Here is a 21,577-nt window from a genome sequence, read left to right as displayed (position 1 = left end):
TGCATTATAATCTAGTACCTGTAATCGGGTTTACCCCAAAGGTTGCCAAATGTTGAATTTCTGATAATACATACCTCATTATTAACCCAAAGTTTACTTTCTTCTAACATTATGAGCATATTCTCTATGGTACTATTTCAAAGCATATTTTGTTCTAAAGAGAATGACGTATGAACGATGATACTCGAATAAAAAGATCTATAAAAATATTTTTAGATACTCGTTTGACGTCTGGTATTGTCAAACAAGAATGAGAAGTATATTTTAATTCATAACTATTCTACATATTCCACAGAAACTTGACGTATTCATTATTAATATACCATAGAATATCTCACGATTGATTATAGTTTGCCTGTGATCGCAGCTGCTGAAGATGCTTCATATTTTTAAAAGTGTTTCTGGAAAGAAATTGCTCTATCCTGAGTTACTCTTTTTTCGTGTAATACATACACATATGCATGTTATCATTTGCGAGCATGTTTAATTCTCAAGAATATGACATATAAAGCATGGTATTCGAATGAACAGTACTATGCTTAGAATTTGTATTTTATATCCTACCTCTTCAATATTTATGTTTGAAATTTGGTATTTTCAAACAGAACTGACAAGGGAACCTTCCGAAAATGATAGTTGCAGTAAAAGATGTGACCTATGTCAATTAAAAGAGCTGTAACAGAGATGAGCATTCCCAAAAAATTAGCTGCCCATAGCAATAGGTTCAAGAGATATAAGGAGTGGAAGTTCGGGAAACAGCAAGGTTGGACAGGGGGAATGCAAATTCCGCAAAAAAAGGGGGGAGCACGGCAAAATACAATGCTGACAAGTGATGTATATAGAGAGACTTGCCACAATAGCGAAAAATGAAGGACAAAAGTGGGGTTAACAGTCTTGCCAACTGCAATGAAAAGTACATGTTTTGCAAAAGGGCACTATATGAAGTGAGTGCAATATTCAGTGTCAACCTGTCATGTAGAACATAAGATATGACGTCTATAATCAGTGGTACAATCTAACAAAAGAAAAAAAAGAAGTACGAAAAATATACAGGGTGTCCGACCAAACTTTGTAGCCTGAAAGATTTGTGAAACGAACAAAAATGTGACGGATCAAATTGTACAGGAATGTACCAATGTCAGGGTGCGATAAAAGTCTGTGAGAAGCAAGTGCCCCCAGGATGCCCATTAGGTCCCCAGGAGCCAACTTCAAACTTTCAAATGGCAATAGAGACCGAGTGGTACCTCTTTCGATAGATCATGGAATGTGCAACAACACCTATAGGAAACATTTGCTATCTACGAGCATGTACCATCCGGAGTGAATTTCAAAGTTGAGCTGATTCCTCCTGGTTGCATGGGTCTGATGCAACCAATTGATGTTTAATTTTTTAGACCATACAAGAATTTTGTGCACTATGTTACAGACCTTGTGTTATCAGATACTCACTTTAACATTTGGTTAAGCGAGAATTTTCTGAAACTTCAAGCCATAATTCATTACTAGCTTACGGCATGTTTATTCAAGCCTTTGACTATGTTTGCTTTCTACAGGTGTGAATATGTGATAGAAAGACCACCAAAGATTCCAAAACCTCTAGAATACTGTTTCGAGACATTCACAGCGATCATTGTACCATGTGTGACGGATTGGCAGTATTCCACTGTGCTCACTCTAAATGTATCTTCTGTTTGGAGCATTGTCTCATCGAACAATTGCACGTACAATGTTGACGAGCATGCACAAATGATGCGAAGGCCTGTTGCCGGAATTTTCTTTTTGTGAAGCGAGTGGCCTAACTATATTAGACTTGTCTGGATTTTCATGGTTAGTGTTGCCAACTTTGTAACTCGATTTTCTTTTTTACTCTAGGTACGTCGGTTTCCTGCATAGTTGTGCTTTCTTGTTTTGTTCATTCTAATATGCACAAATGTGGCGCGTTATGGCCAACTCCGTCTTTTCCGTATTTTTCGTACTTTTGTTCTTTCTATTTTCTTTCGTTAGATTGTACCACTGATTACACACGTCATATCTTATGTTCTACATGACAGGTTTACACTGAATATAGTACTCACTTCATATAGTGCTCTTTGCAAAACATGTACTTTTCATTGCAGTTGGCAACACTGTTAACCCCACTGGTTTCCTTCATTTGTTCCCTATTGTGGCAAGTCTCTCCTATACATCACTTGTCAGCATTATATTTTGCCGTGCTCCCCTTTTTTGTGAAATTTGCACTTTCCCTCCCTTGTCCAACCTTGCTGTTTCCCGAACTTCTACCCCTTATATTTGTTGAACCTATTGCTATGGGCAGCTAATTTTTAGGGAATGCTCATCTCTGTTACAGCTGTTTCAATTGGCATAGGTCACATCTTTTACTGCAACTATCATTTTCGGAAGGTTCCCTTGTGAGAAATATGTTTCTCTCGTAGCTATTCGAGATATTGAAATGGAACTGTGCATACTGATTACGAACGTACTATAAAAGTTTCGAAAATGGATTATAATAAAGCATTTATAGCCTGTACTCTCTAGAGAGCGCCATATTCTCTAACATGTAAATTTCCCTATTTATCCTATGTTGCTACATTGAAGTACACTAGGAACACATGTACATGAACCGTTTGAACACCTATTCAACTCTACGAAAACGACGTATAAAGCATGATAACTTACTTGGATGAATATTACTGAAGCAATACCTACTTAACTGAAGGTCACCAGCTTCCGTTAAAAAAAATTCACAACTTTAAAAGGTTTAAAGCTAAATAAGCATTGAAAACATATAATGTATATGGATGTGCACAGTGGCGGTAATGAACGAGTATATAATATTGCAGAGATCAAATATTAATTATATTTAAATAAAATAATAAATTCCAATAGTACTTAGATTTATTATAGGCAATTTAACTAGGGCAAAATGAAATTAGCTACAAGTACCACATTTATATATTATACTTAATACTCTACATGATAGCACATTGAACGGAGAGGATGGTATAATTAAGTGATATTTAGAATGTTTTTATTACAACAATAATAAAAAAACGTGAGAACGAAACTGATAATAATAATTAATAAAGTTTAAAATGCAAGTGAAACCGTTAAGTTATAACAATATTTGATTGTTAAATTTGAATTGTGGGTTTATAAAAAGTAACAATTTCGTTATTAACAATTTATTAATTAGTATGAGAATTTTAGATAATAAAAGGATTACTATGCAGTGTTAAAAAAAATTCGTTATTCTACCATTCTCTAAACTAGAGAGATCTGGCGAGAGCACAAGCAATGCGTTTTGAGCGTTAATTACAATAAAATGAATAAAACATGGACGTAATACAAAACAACAATTTATTTAATTGAAGTATGACTTTCTTGATATTGATAATTACGATGAAACGATGCAATCGATAAGAACAACACTCCTTTCATATGAAGAAACTACATAAGATAAGGCATTGGAATTTTATTTAAGATACAAAGCATATCAATCTCATTAAAAATTAAATATTTGCCTTTAGCACTAAAATAATAATGCTGACTATTAAGATGGTTGCAATCCACAAGCTTAGGAGAATAGGTAAGAGGAGTCACCATAAATAATAAATCATCTTTAATATAACATTTAAAAACTAGTAAACGCAGGCTTACTTTAATTAGTAGTCACTTACAGATTCGGCATCCATATACAGATAGACACATATATAATACTTATATACAATATAATACAGTATATAATCTAACATCTAATATATTCAATTTTAAATAATACGATGTTAGACAAATTGCAGTATTTATATTTGAAAACTTCTTACCTAATTAAACTATGTAATTTCTGAAATATATGAGCGTTTTGATCCACTAAGTGCAAGGATTAAATGAACATTGGTTATTATGCAGTATAAATAGGTACATTTAAATTGAAAACCATTTACATGTAACGAAGTTCTTCTAACCACTAATAATAAAAAATAAAAAAAATAATTAAAATACAATATCTAATATCAGCCTCTTTAGCTCAGTTGTAGAGCATTGACTTCTGGTGAGTGCGATCCCTGGTTCGATCCCTACTCCTGCTAACCCTTATAAGGGAGATATAAGGCTCAAAATTCGGGAAATTATTGGGTCCTTGGAATGAAACGAACAAATGAAGAACAACAAGACTGCAGAAGAAACAAATGTATAGTAGGGAGTAAACAAAAGCATGCACTGCATCTAATGACTAACAGCTTGATGTGTCATATCAAGTGTGCAGCTAGGGCAACAAATGTACGTATCTCCCATACTGCCAATGGCTTTCCTGTTGTATGTATTGCTTTATTATGGTAAAATATTTTGCGCTTGTATATTAGTGGTAACTGAGTGCAGTATGTTTTGTCCTCAAATGCTAACATTTCATATATTCTCCACTGACATCTATCACAGGTCATTGATCTTTGCGAATCGATACTGAGTGAAGGAGTGCGATTTGAGTTAAGAGAACTTTGAATTTTTATACCTGTAGCCACTTTTTTATTTCAAGAGAAATCATAACAGATTTTATTATAAGAAATAAATGATAGCTGAAAAAAGATGTAGTTTACTGTTTGACGCTGTAGACAACTTTGCTGCCGATTTCTGGAAGCTTGAGACGGAACTTCCTGAGAAGCGCTTGTCCACTACTTTTTACAATTTCTTTTGATATTTCCGTCCACTTTGTTTTTCCATTTTCATCACGTTTTGATGAAAGTATGCTTTGAGCCATCTTGCGATTAACTAGAGACCAAAAACGCTCAATTGGTCTAGCCTGAGGAAGTTTTGACGAGTTCTCGTTTGGCCGACAAACTCGATACCAGCGTCAGTAAGCGCGTCGCGCACTTTTTTCACAAAATGCAGGATGCCATATTGGACCGGAACACAATGCCATATCCCGTGAATTCTTTATGTATACATGGAATCAGTACCTTTTCATGCACTCTCAATAGTGGTCACCGTTGGTTGTCCCACTTCTAACAAAACTAGGCGAAACTGTGCCGTCCGCCGCGATCACTTGCCAGATCAAAAACTTTTTCGCATATCTATCTTTAAGATACGAACTTGATAGGACTAACTTGACGTTTATCAATGTATGATACATACTTGGAAACAGGTGCGAACTCTAAGTTTTGGTAACAGTAAGTTTCATCATCAATGATCACAATCTTGTTCGAGAACTTCTTGTCGGAGACTTTGCGGCAGTTGATCTTAGTGCGCTTCTGTTCGTCTGTATAACATAGTGCACTCTTACATGTTTCAATCTTGAATTTGTCTTCTTTTTTTGAATTTCCTTACACTGAATTCAAAAATTTGATATTTTCGTTCTAAAAAATTGTTTGATAGGTCAGGGTTCTTCAAGAGTTCTCGTCTAATAGCACTTTTCACTTTTTGGGTACATTTTTAAATTGGGCGACCAGATTTCTTCTATCTTGATGCTTCAGCAGGTCTCCAAATATTTTTTACATTCTATTGAGTGCAGCCGTAATATCATGCCAGCACTGGTTCTTCTAGAATTGGATAAACCGCTCGTAGAGAGCTTTGGCCTCTTCGGCTGTTATTCGCTTCTCGTTCATGTTTACGAGCCCATACTTAGACTACACTCGTGAGGTACTACGACAAACAAAGGGAGATTGAATGAGTTGTTTTCAGTTTATGCATCCTTTTTGCCAGTAACTTGAACTTAAATCGCACTCCTTACTTTCTTCTCACAGATTTGTTATCTTTGATTTTCTTCACTCTTTCCTGGCACAGATTATCTACACTCTTTCGAAACACTACAACGTCGTTCTTGTGATTTGGAAGGCATGAAGGTATTTATGCAGTGTTGCAATCCTCAGAAAGTTAGTTTGATAACTCTCGCAAACAGTTCGAGATATGAATTTCATACATGGCATTTCATACATGGCAGGAAGATTTGCTGTTCACATTTCTGTATTATGTAACATGGGACTTCTTCTTTCTACGGCTACTCTAACATGTGTTCTTTTTGGGTAAATCCTGTGTCAATCCCGATATTCACTGGATTATATATATTCTGCAGTTTACTCCCTACTGTACATTTGTTGCTTCTGCAGTCTTGCTGTTGCTGTACCTATATTCGTTTCACTATGCGGACCCCATAATTTCTCAAATTTAGAGCCTCGTATCTCCCTCGGTTGGCAACACTGATTACTTATCTTTTGCTTATTTTCTTTCATGTTTTATGTCAATTGTTTAATACCAGAAAATGGTGTACATTGTATTTGGAAAAGTATAAGTGTGTTTGGATGGCAACACTGCTTGGGTGACACTACTACCTTGTTCTTGGTTACATGTCCCCCTCTTATAGGTATCAGGTTATCTGCATATATTTTTCATTTTCTGCCTTTTTCTGGCGTTTTTGGGGTATAACTCGGTAGACGCTTAATCGAGCACAGCTTGGTATATGTATTATACATAGCAAATAAACAAGGTAGTCATTCGAATGACTATCAGAATGATGATTAGCGACCCATCGTTAGTTAGGGTACCAATTTTCATAAATATCTAGCAGTCACGTACACGTTCCTTGTTAGTAAGAGCTCATAATTGTGAAGTTAAACTTAACATTAAACTTGCAAAAGTACCAATACAAATCGAAACACTGCACTATTTTTAATTAAATCCCACAATTTTATTTTCACATAAAATCGGAACTATAATCTCTTTTCTATATTACTAACGAACTACAAACAATAAAATGTGTTACTCTGTGCTTGCAGTGTTTGTTTGCAAAGAATACTAATTTAAATCTAATGCATCCCACGTACATATAATTGTGATAAATAAACATTTGAAAGATCATATTTACATTCAAGTAAATAAACAATAATAATATTATTCTTCTCTTGAGACTTCCTTAACTCAGCCTTCTCTCTTCCTAATATTTGTGATACATGAAGAAAGGTCTAACTAGAAGTAAATAAAATACTTCAGCAACACTCATAATACTAGCTCCAAGAAAAAAGCTGAAGACTCCACCGATAGACACTGAAACGGAGAGACCAAATCCAATATTAATAAATTGACATAACGTCATTGTTATTAATATATAAACCTCCGACATAGCGTTCTAACATCAGAAATAGTTAAAAATCTGGGCACTCTTTATAGAGAAAGTAATTTTCTCTATAAATAGCCAGCTTGAAGTAAACAAAAAGCATACAGTATATATTCGAATAGAATTTTAAAATAAACGAGTATGTTCAGAGTGAAGTTTCAAGTGAAATAATCATTTAATCCTATCCGTGCAAGATTTTTTGTAATGTAAGGACATATTACATATATATATATATATAATATGTAAGAAGTTTGACGTTTGTATTGATTTTTATTCATGTAGTAAAATGTGTAGAACAAACTTCTGTAGATTTTACTTATTGATGTGTGTAACACGAAAGAGCATTGAATAATGAGTCTGGCTTTCCCAAACGTGATAAAAGGAGGACCGTTAAAAATAGTTGTGTGTTGGTTTCGTAGCTCATGTATAATATTTTTATTGTGGAATTACAAAAATATTTCCAAAGGTATAGTTTCTCTTCCAGAATAAAATAGCAATAATTAATAATGAACTCTATTGAAAAACATGTTAACTGCATTGTAGTGTTTTCTTTTATTTTGTAATCTGAATCGTTTTGTGAATGTTGTCTTAATTATCCTAACAAAAGGTAGAAATCATATTCAACATGAATAGTAAAATAAGCTAATGCAGTTGACAGAAGTTAAAATCTTATTTGTATCAACTGAAATTTCATTTCACATCATAAATTAAAACATTTACACTATTGAGTAATGCTACGGGATATAATAATAAAGCTGTATTATGGTAATTTATATTTAGTAATTCTTTATACATAACCATGTGTATAAGTTTATTTCAAAATAGAAATCTACATCTGGAAATGTAACAGTGCCAAGTACAAAAAGTAAAATTAATTTGCATGAGATGATTAAATTGTGTCAAGTACGAAAATAAAATTATGCCCATAAAATGAATTAAGTATGTGAAGTGTACAAGTAAAGATAAAGTTTATCACACCGTTTTTATCATCTGCAAACTTTAAACTATGCCCTCTAAGGGTCCGCTTTGCTTAACAGAACTTCTTCTTTACTAATGCTCAATGTAATCTCTTCTCAGCGTTTGTACGAAGAAGATGTGCATCTACTGTCTTATCACGTATACAAAAAGATGTTCACAGAAATTAGTGACGCATGCATATATATTGTAAATTAAGCTTTAAAGATCCGTTTTTTTGAACCATACGTTTTCAAAAGCAATATGTTTTGTAAAAATAAACTTTAAAAGATGATAACTAAGGAAATTTAAAATGTTCGTACTATGAAAACGAACTTTCCAAACCATGACTAAGCAAAACTTAAAATTAACATGATTATAAGATTTCTACGTGACAAGGTAAACTTAACATGATAATATGAGCTTCAAATGATTCTTTGTTATGACGATGCAAAATTTGAAATTAATTTAGCCTACTTATTATTATTACTTTCAAGCTGCGGTGATCAACCTTTTGACCTACACAAGGAGGTTAATCTATATCATTCTCATATACGTTTACAAACATGTTCTGACAGCCAATAATGATACCATCATTTTGACCATATTCGGATACTATCTGACTCCTCACTAAACTACTCATATTCTCACTTTAATGTGAGGTACCGGGGTAGGTCCAGTTGTTTATAGTATCCTGTGTGTACTGCTGCTCACCTAGGACAGACTACTCTCCTGTCAATATGCTGATGCTATAGGATACCTTTTCTTTAATAGATATGAGGGCTAGAAACAAAACTCCTTGATTTTTATGACAGTAATTTGACTCATCAAATAAGTATGTAGGCGAAAACTTTTGTTTCTTAGACAAAAAACATTTAATTTGAATTCGTAAGAATGCACAGAAATGTTTGCGACTAAGGTTCTAATTTCAAATGTACATGAATGGATTTGTTGTAGTCTCGAATACAATTTGCGAACTCGAGAATTCTAGTTTTTCCTTATAGTATAGTTCGTATTTTTTATGAATCTTTCGTTTTTGAAACAAACAGCAATGACAATGAAATCAGAAGAAAAGATAACACTCGTCAGTAGCGAAGGATACTAGTGCCTTTTATTTATTTCCCATATCCCCATGACTTTCATTTGAAAATTATTATTAAGACGTACACACACATAATACAAATGAATATTAAAACTTTACCTCATTACTGTCTGCCTTACTGTAGCGAATCGAATCTGAATATATTTACAATAAAGCAATACGTGTTATTCAAATTCATCTTATATGTAGCAATATATTGAATTTTATAAACAAAAGTATAATTCTACTTTTTTTTTCTCTCTCTCTCTCTCCACCTTATTACACTGCGGTTCAATCTAAATAATATGAAAAGTTTATAAATAAGTATAATTTCTAATTACACTAATAATTTATCAGAACTATATTTTGTTAAATATATTATTTTCACCTGCAATATCCAATGTTGCTCGTATAACTCGCAATCGCCTGCGTGTGTTTCCAAGCCGAATACCTAATGTCATCCTTGCGAAACTTCCAGGCAGAGTTTTTTCTTTTATGCTAGGTAGAAAAAAGGAAATCAGAGAAGATAATTAGTCCATGCCTTTAAAACAAACTATTATATTTAAGGTGTGAAAGTACAACCTATGCCCAGAAAATTCCGTGAATTACGTTATAATGCTCACGGTCGTAAGGTTACGCCACGGCTGCATCCAGTACCATACAGGTCCAGACAAGTCTGTAAACGCTCCCGGTGAGGACACTGAAAGTGTGCTTATAGTGTGTACACGTGAAGGTGAGTGTGCACTGTCGAAACCAAAAATGGACACTAAAATGGAGCCGCGAAGAAATAATTGTTCTGTTTCAAACTTGGAAAATCAGTGAAAGAGACTCATGCTGACAACGAATTACGACTAGCATATGTCACCTTGAAGTGTATTTATTAGTGATTTAAACATGTATTAATGATTTAAACTTTAAAAAGATGCCCTCAAATTGTCCGGCCTGCAACTGTACGCACCCCGGACATCATACAGAGGGTGAAGGTACTTTCGGCCCTATATTCTCATGTGACAGTGCAAATAACAGTAAAGGATGTGGGAATTGGTCATGAGATGGCTCACCTCATAGTTTCTTAGGAGCTTTGCTATCGACTCATGCACACACTTTGACGCCTAATCAAATGCAACCTCAGTTTAACCCCTGTGGAGATCTCATCAACATGGCGGATCGAGATCATAATTTCCTGAAAACTATCGTCACGGGCGAGGAAAACTGGTAAGTAAGGTAGACTCTGAAGGCAAACGTCAAAGTATTGAGTAGTGGGATACAGGGTCGCCGAAAAGCAAGAAATTTCCAGGTGAGAGATCCCTATGAAGACATTACTAGTGGTGTTCTTCAACTCTGAGATTCTTGTACACAAAGAGTTCCTTCTTGATGTCACCAGGTTAAATGCCCCAACGTACGTGGAAATAATGAAACGTGTGCTGCAGAGAACCAAGCGCCTAAACCCTCAGTATGACAAGTAAGGTGACTGCAGCGCTTGGCCAGCCACACTACCTTTCTAGTGAAACATTTCTGCCCAGCAGCGGAGTTGTGTCACCCAATCACTGACCTTACTCCGCAAATCTGCTTTCCCGGAATTTTTCTTTTTTCACATATTAAAATCCTTCCTGAAGACCAGTGGTAGGCAGATTAACTCACAGTCATAGTAGGTATTTGCCTAGGGTGCCAGCGCTGAAGGGTCGCCTAAGAAAAAAATATGTTTAAAAATCAGTTATCGAGAAATCGGTCTTGTTGCACTTGCACTTTATTTTTTAAACGTGCTGTGCAATTTTGATGGCAATAAGTTTGAGTTGCTGAAGCTCCCATCTGTGTACGCACATCGTATTCGCTTCCTTTCTGTTTACCAGATTAAAGGGAACTAAACACAAGTTGCTGTTGGCATAGATTTTTTAAAGTATTGTAGTTAGAGCACTGCACTGTAATGATTGTTTCAAGTACACCCGCATGACAAAGAACGAGACAGTGTTATCTAGTTCTTTTTTTACGTTGTCATTATGCACACGTAATGATGTAGATAATTGAATCAGTATGGGTGGTTTAAGAAAGACATTATCAGGCGCAGAAAGACGCAAATTAAACAGAGAGAAGGGGGAAAACGAAAGAAATGAAATATTGCAGTTTTCCGTACTAAACGTATCCCGGTTAGGATAAAAAAGACGGTGATAATGAGAAATGAATGAAATGGTGGAATAAAGGAAGCGGGAGGAAACGGACGAACTCCGAGAAGATCCACCTGCACGGTGTTTGTCCACCACAAACTCCATACGCCGCGAGCTGGGATTGAACCAGAGATCCCAAGCACCGGAGGTGAATAGTCTACTACTGAGCCACCGCACCCCCTGAGCAAAACGAAAGAGAGCAACTGAAGAAAACGTTTATTGACTGTAGGGAAAGTGATAAGACAACAAACACGTCAGCAGATAATACAGTTACGAATGTTATCCAGCAAGAATCCAAAATGAACAACAATGACAGTGGACCAGATGAGGTTTATGTTTGCAGTTCTGCAGTAACTTCAGTGACTTTGAAAAATCCCGGAAATTCGATTGAAACGGCCAGTAAAAGAAGCGAGAATTTTGCAGCTCACTCTATTACTACAGAAAAGAATGTAAGAAAATCACTGATAATATGATCCACTTTTACTTGTTCGTACAATAGAGCTGCACATCAAGATTTTGCAAATGCATTATCAGTAATCCGGTGTTTTATAGACTATATAATTGTATAGGTCCTATATAAAATAGCAATAAAGCTATTCATAGTAGGATATAAGTAAGGTCAAATATGAACTCTAATTCATTGTCTACTGGCAGGCAGGGTGCCAAGGGTGGGCGCAGATTGGGCGACCGCCGACACGGTAGATGCTCTTGTCCATCCATCCACCAGTCTAACAGAATAAGAATAATGTATGCAGTATCCTATACTTCAAATTAAATAATTTGTAGTTTCAATTGTACGGGCCAACTCAGAAATAAGGGTCCTCTGCCTACGCCCTAAAGTGTTGCCATGCCTGACTACTGGATCTCCTAATTCTCACGTTACTTCGTGTCCATTTTCTTGCCGATCATATGTTAATAATTAGACCAATTCGTTGAGTTGACCATTTTCCTGCTAATAAAGTGAAACGATTCGTATGCTATAACCTGTTTCAGAAAGAAATACAGAGTAAGATTTTATAACCCAAAGCTAATGCTATCTGAACAGGAGAACAATCGCAGTAGCGTTATCTTGTATTGTTCAGAGCAAAATTGACAGTGAAACATTGTTTTCTTTTTTTCGATAACTAGCTACTCGTTAATGGGAGATGAACTAGAGGGATAGAATTTTGTCACTCTTTCAAGCAGCATGTGTCATTCAAACTAAATGCTTATCAGCAACTCGTTGGTCAGCAAGGTCAGATGCCTGTAAAGCACTTTCCACAAGCTACAGTGAAATTTGTGTAGCTCTGGAGCAAATTGCAAGTAACAACAATGAAAAAGCACAAACTAGTAGTGATTCTGATAATTACTGATCAAAACTACAACAGTTAAAATCGGCATTTATCTGTACTATCTTGCGCAAAGATCGTGGAGCAAGATGCGATGTAGCCAATAAAAAATTACAAGCAACAGATATTGATGTGAGTGAAGCAACAAAAGTAATTGCAGCATATTTGCAAATTGTTCGTATGGATTTCGATGCAGACGAAGAGGAAACAAAGAGCATAAGTGGATGTAAGAAATATCTGCATGACAACGGACGGAGAAAAAGTAGGAAAACTGCTCCCGTTGAAACAGAAGAGGGATAACACGTGTTTACAGGAAGACAACCATCTCGTATGGGGACGAAACGCAATTGTGGATTCCGTCATCTCTGAATTGTGCAGAAGGAGAAAGACATACAACATGATAAATGAAGGAAATAACTCCCTCTCAAAACTGGATAGCGTGGACTTTGAAACCACACGAGCAAAATCGAATGCATTGGTACTCCATTACAAAGATGACAAATGACAGTTTTTCAAATAAATATATTCATTTCAAAGCATACTTGAAAGCGTGTTCTGTAGGCATCAAATCTGCATCTGAAATGCTGAAGTACTTTAGGACAAAGAAACTCGAAACCGTCTTCCCCAATGTAGATATTTGAGAAGGTATGTATCTGCGCAAACTCGAACTGTTAAGGGAAAGGTATTTTCCTGTGTCCAAACGGTTTAGGAATAATTTACGGTCCAGAATGCACACCTTAAAACTTTCAGCTGTTAGTAAAATGTATATTGAAAGCAGCTCTTAAGAAAGATAAGTTTTGAACCAGTTGTTAGTTTATTTGCCGACGCTAAAGCCAGGATGAAGTGTTTTACTCTGTAACAAATATGATACTATTTCCAATAACTGTTAATGTTTAAAGATAAAAAGAGTGTTACCATCCATATTATGACATGTAAAAATGTAGTCTATAACCGCTAAGATTCAAAGGATCATAAATGTATTTTATGTAATGTCATGGACTGAGCTTTTGTATATTGGTATGCATATATTTTAAACATGAGTTGTGCTGGCGCTTTATTTGAAGTAAGTGGATTTTTGTTGGGGAGGGTGCGCCTTATTTCAGAGTGTCTAGGGGAACCAGAAACCTTAATCCTCTCATGCTGATAACCCAGATGTTTTCGATCATATCGCACATCCAACATAATATTATGACCGAGCTGAGGTTACTCCTAAAAACAGTACACCAGGAGTTCCCAGGACTTGTACAGCCGTTTCCAGAAGTGCTTTAACATCAAGGCGATTGTTTCGAAGGACAACACTAACTACTTTGTTAATGTGAGTCTATTTGTTAGAATTTAAACCGATTTTTTTATTTTATCTATGGACAGGTTTTTGAGGGAACACTAAGTTTTTAATACTTTTGTTCACTCATCACACCATAACTTCAGCTCATACAAAAAATTTAGAAGAAAGTTGACTTTTTAGAAGCAACACAACACTTCTTTTTCTACTAAAATATGGTGAGCTTATATTGGAATTCAGAATTTCTAGTGGAAATTACAATGGGTCCTTAATGAAGCTAATACCCTTTATACACTACGATCTTGCATAGGATTATCTTCGTTTCTTAAACGTGTAGAACAATGTTTGACTGGTAAGAAGTACAAAGATAGTTCATGGATGGAAGATTGCAGAGAAGAATCATAGAAGCAATACCAAATTTTATATTAAACTTTTCGAGATTACTAAATTATCACTTTACACATTTGAAAAAAAAACTTTGATTTCTGTAACTTGTTCATTTTTCTTTCAATTATAAATTTACAGTAGTATTCAATGTGATTCTTTTACAAAAGCCTGAAAGTCCACAAATATTGAAAGCAAACTGTAATTCATTTATTACACTTTCATTTATGTCTTATAACTATATTAATCCAGATTGATATTAGGAACTAACATGAGTAAAGGAAAGTAGTTACTTCAATAACTTCATATTTATAGAGAAATTACTATAACAAAATAGCCTCATCGAATACTAATAACTTACAATGCCAGCGCAAACCACAATTGTTTGCAATGTACTTTACTTGTGAAAGCAATAAATAAATTTAAGAATGAGCATATCATCGTAGAAGTTCGTAGAAAATATACTGCATTTACCTTTTCTTTAAACATAGGTATTATAGGGAAGTAGCTTGTTTACCAGCGGGGGCTGAGGCAGAGGGAGAAAATTTTCAACATTTTTTCTGCCTGACTCTTACACTCCCTTACTCTCCTTCTATATGCCAGCGTTGTCATGGGGATACAATTGTCACGTGAATTTTCGTCATTTTGAAGAGTTAGTCTGTTATTCGTCGAGTGCTGTTGTGGTTGCGGTTTTGTTGCTTGTTATCATTTGACAATGGCTTAACAGCGTAAGAGAGGGCAAACTATACACAGCAAAACTGGAGGAGTAATGCCAGACCCCTCCGCCACAGTGGTGGTTTTAAAATATACAGGGTGTTATGAACTATAGCGACAAACTGTAAAAGGTGATTCCTTACGTCAAAATAAGAGAAAAATCCATATGGACCTGTGGGCAAAAGTGCATATTTTCAGAGTTAGGGCTTCCAAACTCGCGAAAAAGCCAAATTTCAAGTTGTCGTATTTCGAATTCGAGAAACTGTGGATAGTGGTTCTTATCAGCGTAAAGAAAGTCACGCACACGCAATCCAAAAATGCATATTTCATTAGTGTTGAATGGTTGTACAGAGTATTACCTGCAGAGTGAAATTCTCAGACATGTCACATGCTATCAACTGAATTTTGAGGTATGCTCTGATTTTATGATTGATCTAAAGTAGGCAAACGATAAGCCTTGGTAGGAGTGGACACAGAATCCTTTGGCGTGATGTCGGAAGTGTTAGGATCGTCAGTAGCACGGTCTCTCGTCCTCGGGAAGAGGCATGCTGCAATGTTTTCTTTGACGCTTATAAATGAAGAAAACGTGAAATATACGGTTAACAAATACATCGCATCACATGTTATTCCCAACCCGATAGAACATGGAGTTTCCGGCTCCTAGCACTTCCAATCTCCCTCTGACCACTGGATGTCCATTGTTGTTAACGCTTACCTCCTGCCTACTTTGCAGCCTCCTTGAAATTAGGGTATATCTGATAACTCTATTGAGAGCATATCTGAGAATTACACCGTGCAGGGAATACACTGTACACCTGACGAAATATGCAATTTTGAATTGTGAATGTGTGGCTTCCTTTACGCTGATAAGAACCACCCTACACGGTGTTTGGAATTAGAAATATGGCCTCTTGAAATTTAGCTTTTTCTCGAATGTGGACAGATCTAGCTCTAGACTTTTGGCCATAAGTCCATATGAACTTTTCCTTTTTTTGATGTGAGGAATCAGCTCTTACAGTTTGTTGGTCTAGTTCATTAACACCCTGTAGAAGATGAGTAATATACAAACTGTACCCAAATATGGTAATTGCTTATGAAAATTTGTAAAAGACGAGTTTTAAAAAAAATATTTCGATAGGGATTGCATAATATGCATAAACTCTTTGAATTAACCGAGTATTAGGAGAATTTTTGACAACGCACTGGCAGCTCTGCGTAATTTGGTTTTGCCGGCTAGGTTCAAGGGCATAGTGATGATTAATACTGAAGGCAATGGTGGAATGAATAAAGTGGGATGAAACGGGAAAATCGCGAGAAAATCCACACACACTGAGTTTGTGCACCACAAAGTCCACTTGGCGCGAGCTAGGATTTAACGAATGACCAAAGCACCAGTGATGAACGCTCTGTCACTGAGCCAGTGCGACACCTCAAAGTTCCTGAGCTCAAGTTTGACGCGAAAACCTGCATTGACATGAGTAATTTGTCTGAGTGTGTCTTGACGGAGCCATCAGTAATACAACACCTAATTGCCTCGGTTGAAACTGAAGAAATAACAAGTGTTCCTTGAAACATTCAAACTGTAGAGCTTATGATAAAAATAGTGACAGAAGCGGCTATTTCTGTATGTATGGTGTAGACGCTTGCCGTGGACTTACTTTGGCAACTTCAAAATGTCGGGAGCAGATACCACAGTTCACAAAGAAATCAGATTGTAAATTAAAAAAAGAGTAACTGAACGTAAACATTAGACAAAATTTCAGAACCAGTAATACGCAAACACAAAATTAAAGATAAGTTCTTGAGTGGGATTGAGAGTGGAACTAAAAGTGCAGCCACCTTCTGTTGGCGAGTTTTGTGTTATTTCCAATGAAAAAATATCTGGAAATAAGCTGAGCTGTAGGAACTCTTATATTGAATCTCAGAGAGTTTTCTGTAACATTTAAGGTCCAAATATACATTAACATTGAACATTTAACATTTTATATTAACATTTCTGTAACATTTAACCTTATCCAAATATATATAAACTTGAACACATTTTATTTTATTGATTTTTGACCCCATTGTGTCTGGTACCTAACAGAAAAATCACTAACATATTTAAATATTTTGCGGAATTTTTTACAAATACACAGTAATATATAAGATCATTGACTTTTCACCCCACAGTTCAGAGAGATGCCAGTAACTCAATAAATGGAAGTAGAGTCTTGAAATCTTTTTACATTCTATTGGTATTGTCTGAGGAACAATAATTTCTACCTAAGCTTAGCATAGATTAAAGTTATAACTATTTAATTTTATTCTCAAAAATCTAAGATTCATCATTAAAAAAGATTAAGCTAATGGCGGCACCTCAAAAATTGAGGTACCGATTTGAATTTTTTGTGTTTTATTAACCACATTTGGCCAAAACTGGCCAATAAGGGTAAAAATATTTAAAAAACTTTTCGATACACAATGATAAACACCCTTATGAACACTCGAACACATTCAATATTAACACTCTTCGAGAAATATTCGCGAGATTGAGTACGTCGATGCGAATCACTACTGCGTCGTAGTTTTACACTATTACTGTGCATTGATGAGTATATGATAGCCGTTTGGGTTTCCCGACTTCTTGTAGCGTAATATGTTTCAAACTTGTGTTTCATATAACGGATATTTAGTTTAGAGAAAAACTGTAAAGAACATGAACAATGTGCTCGAAGAAACAGCTTTCCAGGAACATTCTTTTCTTTGAAATTAGTATATCGAAGACCAAAATTATGTTCAGTTTCCTTCCAAGCTGCTCGATTTCTGACGAATCTGTCTTTCTTATTCCTTTGCTTTATTTTTATTTATTTATTTTATTTATTTATTTATTTATTTATTTTTTTTTTGCATTGTGGACATGTATTGCAAGTTGTAGTCTACGCTGTTGCTGCAATCTGCAAGAATGAAATAAGCTTTGTTCTACAAACCATATCGTTTGGATTTTATAAAAGAATAAAACAATACCGTGAATTCACCTACTGGCCTATTACTATTATGTCTGCCTGCCAAGCAGCATTCGGTAATCCGTGCGTGGGAACAAATCTGAGAGAGACTGCTACCCTGACCGATGTGTCTCCTGCGTTTCCTCAGTCTCACTAGGCGAATGCTGGGATGTTACCTTCTGTAAGGTCAGGACCACTGCCTTTCCAGATTCTTGCCCCTCCACTCTCTCAGCCTGAGCATTATTTGCCTACTGGCCAGAAATAAAAATTCACATTGTAATAGGAGAATTAGTCTTTTGCAATAAGGCAAACATGAAGTAAAATATTTACTACAAATTGTTAATAATAGGGACTGACACAAGTGGCTGTTTGGAAACCTCATATATGGGCACCAGGGATGCAAGAGTTTCATTGCAAATGTTTAACTAATTCGCTTTTAGAAACATAACAACAAAATATTTGGTCGTTTTGTTCTGTAGTAAGAACAAGCACTTTCAAAAGAACTCGGCTATTTTGGCAACTTGGTAACGCTGAAATCATTGCCCAGCAAAATGTCAGGGCCGGAAATAGAACAATGGGATGGATACGTTATCATGCACATACTAATAGCATACATGTGTGCACTGTCATACAGCTACTCTTCATCTCTAGCATTATGCGAATTTATACGCTGCAAATTCAACATTTATAGATTATCTGTACAATTTTCTTTCGTTCGCTATGACACAATTCAGTTCTTCTTATTTCGAGACTGGTATGCAACAATATAGTAATATTACGTATTGCTTTTTGAAAAGTAGTAAGTAACAGATTTTCTTACTATCGTCAAAGCTAGGGGGATATTCCAATCCACTAAAACTAATGCCACTCACATCTTGTTGATATTCCATACTGTTACTGCTAAGTTTCTTGGACCTTAGTTCAAGATCGCTTCTGCTGGCAGCCATGTTCCATGTCTCTTAGTTGAGTGTGGCACAAAAAATACAGGCCTTTTCCGAACGTTGATATTTTCGTTACCTGATGTCTACCCTACAAGCTCCACAAAATTGAACCATACCTTCACTACCCACACAATGCTAAATTCGCAAATCGACGGAACTTGGAGTTGGATCACTCTGGCTTTGAATGATACAACTTAAACAGCTAGCTTATGCAACACGTAATTACAAGCAAACACATGATAATATATAATATAAGAACTTAATGTGAAGAGCAAGGAGGCCGGGTTCAAAGTGAAGATAGAAAACACTAACGGGGGAACCTATCCAAGTGTAACTCTGACTTCGAGTCGAGACTATGGCCGTTGGATACCTTGTTCCAAAAGAACATAACACGAAAAGGGATACATCCTCGATCGCAACCGTTCCGGAGGTATAAGCGTGAAAATTTAAAAATCGAGCAATATACTATACGTTACAAAGTCATATTCCGGGTCAAATTTTTCGGAAGCGGTAGAGTAAGGAAACTCAGCGAATACATATCAGATTAGTGTGGGGAACACAGCACCTTTTGAATAAACAAATTGTGACCCGGGTCACTCGCAGGGTCCCAGGCGGGGTCTAACTCAAAATTTGCAAATGAAACCGAAGGTCAAGTAGCATATTATATCAAAGCTATTGTTAAATAAAAGAAGTTAGAACAAATCTACTCTCTACGATAACCCTTTGCAACCGGGCAGCTGGTCAAAATGTCAATACAACCTACATCAGAAAATCTATGGCCACGCTTCTAAATCCGTTAAGTTGCGACAATAACAAAACAGAAAAATACGTTTGAAACTGCAAGGTATTGAAGTAAAGCAAATACAAGCCATTTATCAACAGAGACGAAGATTATCATCTACCTGACATCTGGATCCAGCTTCTCAGTACGAAAAGAACCATCAGCCAATCAGAGAGCAGTTTCCACCACCAAAATCAGAGCACGCCATTGGCCAACGAAAACAACCGATAGAAACACAGCTATTCCTATAGACCACAATATAAATTGTACGACCAGCACACTCCAACACATAGCTCTGAAGATATTGCCGCTGTACGGTAACGAAAGCTCAGCACAGCAACACTCACTCTGGCAGTAATCCCGAGAACATTGGATTAATAGTAGACTCCAGCAAAGCTTCAAGATCGTATTGGTGTAGAATAGTCTGGTTGTAATATGATATACTTCGAACAAGTTGAAATGAATTTACCAGGAATTGAAAAGGCTTTCGAAAAAGTCAAATATACAATAACTTGTATATTTATTCGTATTCATTCGCAATCCGAGATATAATGATCATAGTATTAGGCACCAAGTTATTCTATATGTTCATTCCTTTGTTCATCTTATTTGAGCTACTGCTGTTACAGAGAATATTAGAATTTAAATATTTGTGACACTGTAACATCCTTAGTTTACTAGAATGAATAATAAATGAGAACTTCTTTTCTCGCATGTAATGTCATGCATCTAATAATCTGACATCATGTGAAGAAATGTAACTTTATGTTCAGGTAGCAGCATTGTTGAGGTAACTTCGTGATATTACTGAGTGTCTCAGACAATGTCTCCCTACCGATATTTACATAGCACAAAATTCCAGTATTTTCTGTCAATCAGGATAAAAGTCGAAGGGCTCATCAAGATAAGTGGTCCACACGGGATTATGTAATTTTTGTGTTATTCACTGTAACTCAACGAAATATTTTGATAACATGTTTGCCTACTTGTAGGCTAGACAACTTGTATTCTTGCTCTGTACACCAGAGAAGTGGACATTTACTATTATGATTTATCTGGAAATTGGCCAAGAGTCGATGTGAGGTCAGTGGTGCGGTTCTTGTGGGCCAAAATCACTAGACCTACTGACGTTCATAGGAAGATTGTGGAATTGTGTAGGAGAGCTCAGTTTGAAGTCAATTTGTAGCGAAGTGTTGCCATGCCTTCAGAGGATGACGGAGCAATATTTTTATGACAATCCTGCAAACAGCGATAGATACACTACCTCAATCACTGAACTCTGTTCTTATAGATGAGTGTGTTCGTGTGGACAGAAGAACGGATAAACTGGACTACAATATAGTTTTGTGTACAACATTGTGCTTGATGTCTCCTAGTATAGGAAAGTGAGCGCGAAATGGTTGTCACAGGCATTACTCGAGAACAATAAGACAATCTGACTCTTAACCTTGCTCAATATTCTCCAGCATTACGCAGAAAAAAGGAACAATTTTCTTCCCCATATAATGACTGATGATGAAACAATATTGCATTTGTTCACTCTTTTAATGAGGGAAGCCTCCATGAAATATGAACTTGCATCTTTCCTTTGGAAAACAAATTAAATGTGGTTACTTTGTTAACCCTGCAATAGGCGCGCGGGCTACTATTGTAGCCCAGCGTTTTTGTTTTCCTTGCCGCAAGGTAATTTGAGATGCTAACACAGAGGGTGTCTGTGTACCTTTCTATCAACTATCATTCTGCATGTTTAGTGTGTGATCGAACGTAAAATCGAAACGAGCTCATTGTTATTCTGCTTGAAAGTTTCATGGGCTACATCTGTAGCCCGCGCGACTATTGCTGTTACGAATGTTCCAAAACGTCAAAG

General features: G+C 36.0%; 1 protein-coding gene across 1 annotated transcript in view; it reads right to left on the bottom strand.

The window, feature by feature from the left end:
- Positions 1-5,318: 5,318 nt before the first annotated feature.
- LOC145688087 (uncharacterized) overlaps positions 5,319-21,577 on the bottom strand; it is a 130,000-nt gene continuing 113,741 nt past the window's right edge. The window contains exons 15-16 of the mRNA XM_081761822.1: positions 9,523-9,632; positions 5,319-7,029 (exon numbers count right to left, since the gene is read on the bottom strand). Of these exons, the coding sequence (XP_081617948.1) occupies positions 6,920-7,029; positions 9,523-9,632 (220 nt within the window). The 3' untranslated portion in view covers positions 5,319-6,919. The remainder of the gene's footprint in view (positions 7,030-9,522; positions 9,633-21,577) is intronic.

This window comes from Thermobia domestica, chromosome 1 (genome assembly GCF_964235325.1).
Source record: "Thermobia domestica chromosome 1, izTheDome1.hap1.1, whole genome shotgun sequence".
Classification (NCBI taxonomy): Eukaryota; Metazoa; Arthropoda; class Insecta; order Zygentoma; family Lepismatidae; genus Thermobia; species Thermobia domestica.
The sequence above is the reverse complement of the archived record's forward strand: the minus strand, read 5'-3'. Positions and strand labels throughout refer to the sequence as shown.